Consider the following 5374-nt stretch of genomic DNA (forward strand, 5'->3'; position numbering starts at 1 on the left):
CCATTAAGTGTATAAGTCCTGCTAAGATTTGCTTTCCCAAAATGCAGCACCTCGCATTTATCTAAATGAAACTCCAACTGCCACTTCTAAGCCCATTGGCCCATCTGATCAAGATCCCATTGTAATCTGAGATAATCTTCTTCGCTGTTCACTACACCTTCAATTTTGGTGTCATTTGCAAACTTACTAGCCATACCTCTTATGCTCACATTCAAATCATTTATACAAATGATTAAAAGTAGTGAACCCAGCACCCATCCTTGTGGCACTCCACTGGTCATAGGCCTGCAGTCTGAAAAACAACTCTCCACCACCACCCTATGTCTTCTACCTTTGAGCCAGTTCTGTATCCAAATGGCTAGTTCTCCCTGTATTCGATGAGATCTAACCTTGCTAATCAGTCTCCCATGGGGAACCTTGTCGAACGCCTTACTGAAGTCCATATAGGTCACAACTACTGCTCTGCCCTCATCAATCCGCTTTGTTACTTCTTCAAAAAACTCAATCAAGTCTGTGAGACATGATCTCCAACACACAAAGCCATGTTGACTATACCGAAGCAGTCCTTGCCTTTCCAAATATATGAACATCCTGTCCCTCAGGATTCCCTTCAACCTCTTCCCACCACCGAGGTCAGGCTCACTGGTCTATAGTTCCCTGGCTTGTCCTTACCACCTTTCTTAAATAGTGACACTATGTTAGCCAACCTCCAGTCTTCCGGCACCTCACCTGTGACTATCGATGATGCAAATATCTCAGCAAGGGGCCCAGCAATCACTTCCCTGTCTTCCTCCAGAGTTCTAGGATACACCTGATCCTTAATGTATTTGTAAAAATCCCTTGGACTCTCCTTAACTCTATTTGCCAAAGCTATCTCATGTCCCCTTTTTGCCCTCCTGATTTCCCTCTTAAGTATACTCCGACTTTCTTTATACTCTTCTAAGGATTCACTCGATCTATCCTGTCTGTACTGACATATGTTTCCTTCTTTTTCTTAACCAAACCCTCAATTTCTTTAGTCATCCAGCATTCCCTATAGTTACCAGCCTTCCCTTTCACCCTAACAGGAATATACTTTCTCTGGATTCTTGTTATCTCATTTCTGAAGGCTTCCCATTTTCCAGCCGTCCCTTTACCTGCGAACATCTGTCTCCAATCAGCTTTTGAAAGTTCTTGCCTAATACCGTCAAAACTGACCTTTCTCCAATTTCGAACTTCAACTTTTAGATCTGGTCTATCCTTTTCCATCACTATTTTAAAATGAATAGAATTAAATATCTTATGAATTACCTTTTCAGGGTGCTTGTGTCACAGTTGTAGTGCCCCTACCTCTAAGTTAGAAGGTCTGGATTCTAGTCCTACCTGCTCCAGATGTGTGTGGATTAATATCTGAACAGGTTGATTTAGAACAAAAAAGCTATGCTTCTCCCTGGGATTGGCTACTGTTTAGGGAAAGGATTCAGAAGGGCGGTGTGTGCAGTATTGGCGTTTGTGCTATAGATTTACAATAAAAAACCTTGTAAATCTCTGACAGTCTTTTGCTGCCTAATTCAACACATGGACAGCTAGTCTGTGATGTCACCTGTACCATCAGCTTGGAAGGGGTCAGTGCATCCAGCTAGTTTCTCCTCGCTGTCATGACCAATACGAAATCACCAACTGACATTAAAAAAAAAACATTATCTGGTCATTAATACATTGGTATCATGTCTCCCCATGAAGTAACAATGACTGTACTGTAAAATATTGTTGGCTGTGAATGGAGGTCGGTTATTCAGCCTCTCAAGTTAGAGCCTGCAAGGATAGTAGGGGCAGAAACCCTCATAATATTTAAGAAGGATTCAGAAATGCACTTGTAACATCAAGGCATACAAGCTGAAAAATAGGATCAAAATACTTAGATGGTTGTTTTTGACTGACACAGGCTCAATGGCTCAAAGATGTGGATCCTAAGAATCTAGGGTGCATATTTTTAAGTTGAGAGGAGAAAGGTTTAAAAAGGACATGAAGGGGCAACTTTTTCTTTGCAGAGATTGGTTCATATATGGAATGAAGTTCCAGAGGAAGTGGTGGATGCAGGTACATTTAAAACATATGAAAGACATTTGGATACACACTTGAAGAGTATAGGGTTGGTGGGATATGGGCCAAATGTGGGCAAGTGGGACTAGTTTGGTTTGGGAACAGGTCAGCATGGACTAGATAGACTGAAGGGTCTGTTTCCGTGTTGTATGACTCTATAGTAGCCTTGGAATCCCTCCTCTCGAACTTCACCTTGAAGATATCAAATAGCTACAAATGGCACAGGGGGAATCCAGAATTCTGCTAATGCGTGACTTTTTATTTATCTCCTCTGTGGGAATGTATTGAGGATTAAAATGGGGTCATTTACCCCAATTTTTCTTTACTCTTTCTCCATGGCACAACTGCTCATTGACTTAACAATGGAGGTGGACTTCTCTTTTGATGGCTAAATTTGTGAATAACAGACAGTTACCTGGCATTAAGCTTGCACAAGCAAACAAGCGTTTCTCTATAAGGGAACATTCCTTCACAAAGTCCTCTGGAGTAATTGGAAGCTCCAGTTTTTCACAAATAATTTTGGCCACGACCATGGTCTGCATACCCATAATCATGGATTTCAACTCCCATGTAAACTTCTTATTGTAACGGCCACAGACTTCATCAAACACAAGAGTGTACAGTCTTTCCGTGTCTGAGAGAGAGAATCAGAAAAGCAAATACATTACATTCAAAAAGATTCAACCACTCCCTCCCTTACCCTATCCATGGAACTGGAATGTAGTTTCATGGATTCAGAAGTAAAAGCAGCAAAGACTATGTCTGATCTGATAATCGTCAATTACCCATTGTGTTAGGTGAGGGGGTAAATGTAGGGGAATGGATCTGGGTGGGTTGCTCTTCGGAGGGTCGGTGTGGACTTGTTGGGCTCAAGGGCCTGTTTCCACACTGTAAGTAATCTAATCTAATCTAATCTAAAAAGTACTCTTGAAGTATATTTACTTTTGCAAGAAATGCAGCAACCAGCCTACCTGAAGCAAGATCATGCAAACTGCAAGACCACAATGACCAGATTATTTGTTGAAAGAATATTGATGGAGAGGTAAATATTGGGAGAATGCCAATATTTGCCATAATAGTATTACGGGAATTTTTACATCAATTGATAGGGTAGACGGGATCTCACCCTGTTTGAGGTCTCACTTAAAATCACAGGTTGCCATGTTTCTACCAGACTTCAATGAAGAGACATGACTGGTGGTGCTTTAACCGAAGGGTCATTGTGCCTCAGGTGAGGGGAGAGGTTGAGAAGGAGAGTCCTTCATGGTAACCTCAGCCAGTGCAGGAACTGAAGTCACTCTGTTGGCATCATGAATCAGCCGTCCTGCCAACTAAGCTAACCAACTTCCCAAAAGGCAGAACACCCAATGGCTCAGCTCTCCCTCAGTCTAACCAACGCATCTCAGTCTTGATTTGTACGTTCAGGTTCTCGAGCGGAACTTGGATCCAGGATTTTACCACTGAGAGGCAAGCCAACAGAGAGGACTCAGTTATGGCAGAAATCTCCAATGGCATTGCTCACTATAAGCTCGAGGATACAACAGTTTGCTTCTAAAAGGACTAGAACATCATGCAATTGAGCTTCTGCTGCTGAGATACTTAAAGTAGATTTCCCATTAAGGACATGTTTAAAAATTCATGGAATGCAGTTGTCACTGGATGGGCCAGGATTTATTCCGGAAGGTGGTAACAAGCTCCTTCTTGAACTGCCGCAGTAACTGGGGTGTAGGAATACTGTTCATTGACTATGAAGGGAGTAACTGTTGAAGGTGGTCAATGGGTCAGTCATGCTTTCTGATTTGTCCTGGATAATGCTGAGCTTCTTGAATGTGAAGCTGCACATGCATTTTTAATTGATTCAGGGGATTTGTGCTTCTCTGGCAGTTGACATTTACTTCCAATAAGACCATACGACATAGAAGGAGAGGTATGTCATTTGGCCTATCAGGTCTCCTCGACCATTCAACAAGATCATGGCTGATCTCATAGAGCCATAGAGATGTACAGCATGGAAACAGACCGTTCGATCCAACCCGTCCATGCCGACCAGATATCCCAACCCAATCTAGTCCCACCTGCCAGCACCCGGCCCATATCCCTCCAAACCCTTCCTATTCATATACCCTTCAAATGCCTCTTGAATGTTGTAATTGTACTTGCCTCCACCTCTTCCTCTGGCAGCTCACTCCACACACGCACCACCCTCTGCTTGAAAATTTTGCCCCTTTTATAGCTTTCCCCTATCACGATAAACCTCTAGCTCTGGACTCCCCCACCCCAGGGAAAAGACCTTGTCTATTTACCCTATCCATGCCTCTCATGATTTTATAATCCTCTATAAGGACACCCCTCAGCCTCTGACGCTCCAGGGAAAACAGCCCTAACCTATTCAACCTCTCCCTATCACTCAAATCCTCCAATCCTGGCAACAACCTCGTAAATCTTTTCTGAACCCTTTCACGTTTCACAAAATCCTTCCTGTATGATCTGACAATCCTCAACTCCACTTACCTACCTGTTTCCTTGATTCCCTTCCTGATTAAAAATGTCTATCTCAGCCTTAATGACCTAACTATGACAACCCCCAGTTGTACAGAAATCCACAGATTCACTACCCCGATCTGTACCTTAGGTGGGTGACCACTTGTCCTGAGATGGTGCCCTCCGTCCTAGACTTTCCCACAAGGGGAAACAACCTCATTATTCCTGATGAAGGCCTTGTACCCGAAACATTGATTCTCCTGCTGCTCCGATGGTGCCTGACCTGCTGTGCTTTTCCAGCACCATACGTTTCAACACCATCAAGCCTCCTAACAACCTTATACATTTCAGTAAGGTCTCTTCTCATTCTTTTAATTTTTCTAAAGTGCTTTCAGATATTCTAGCAGCATTTCGCAATACTTTTTATACCACTTAAAACAAACAGATAAGTTTTTGTATACAGGAAGTGCTGGAAAGAACTGGCTTTGGTCAGGTTTAGCACAGCTGCAGAACAAAAAAAATGTGCTCTGTTTTGTTTTATTTTTCCCCTCAGTCTACATGCATTGAATTTCAGACCTGGAGGAGTGTGTGTCCATCCGTAATCAGGTTATTACATTTTAAAATCTTAGCTTGTAAAAAATGTGCTCTGTTTTGTTTTATTTTTCCCCTCAGTCTACATGCATTGAATTTCAGACCTGGAGGAGTGTGTGTCCATCCGTAATCAGGTTATTACATTTTAAAATCTTAGCTTGTATACTGGAACCTAATATGTTTCTTAAAACATGAAGGGGGTTTGCATGAACTGGCCAGA

At 42.4% G+C, this 5374-nt stretch overlaps 1 protein-coding gene across 1 annotated transcript in view; it reads right to left on the reverse strand.

Annotated features, from left to right (window-relative positions):
• The window catches only part of LOC122550929 (pseudouridine 5'-phosphatase), a 14028-nt gene that overhangs the window by 2627 nt on the left and 6027 nt on the right, over window positions 1-5374 (reverse strand). The window contains exon 2 of the mRNA XM_043692410.1: window positions 2498-2716. Within this exon, the coding sequence (XP_043548345.1) occupies window positions 2498-2716 (219 nt within the window). The remainder of the gene's footprint in view (window positions 1-2497; window positions 2717-5374) is intronic.

Source organism: Chiloscyllium plagiosum, chromosome 6, assembly GCF_004010195.1.
Source record: "Chiloscyllium plagiosum isolate BGI_BamShark_2017 chromosome 6, ASM401019v2, whole genome shotgun sequence".
NCBI classification, from domain to species: domain Eukaryota; kingdom Metazoa; phylum Chordata; class Chondrichthyes; order Orectolobiformes; family Hemiscylliidae; genus Chiloscyllium; species Chiloscyllium plagiosum.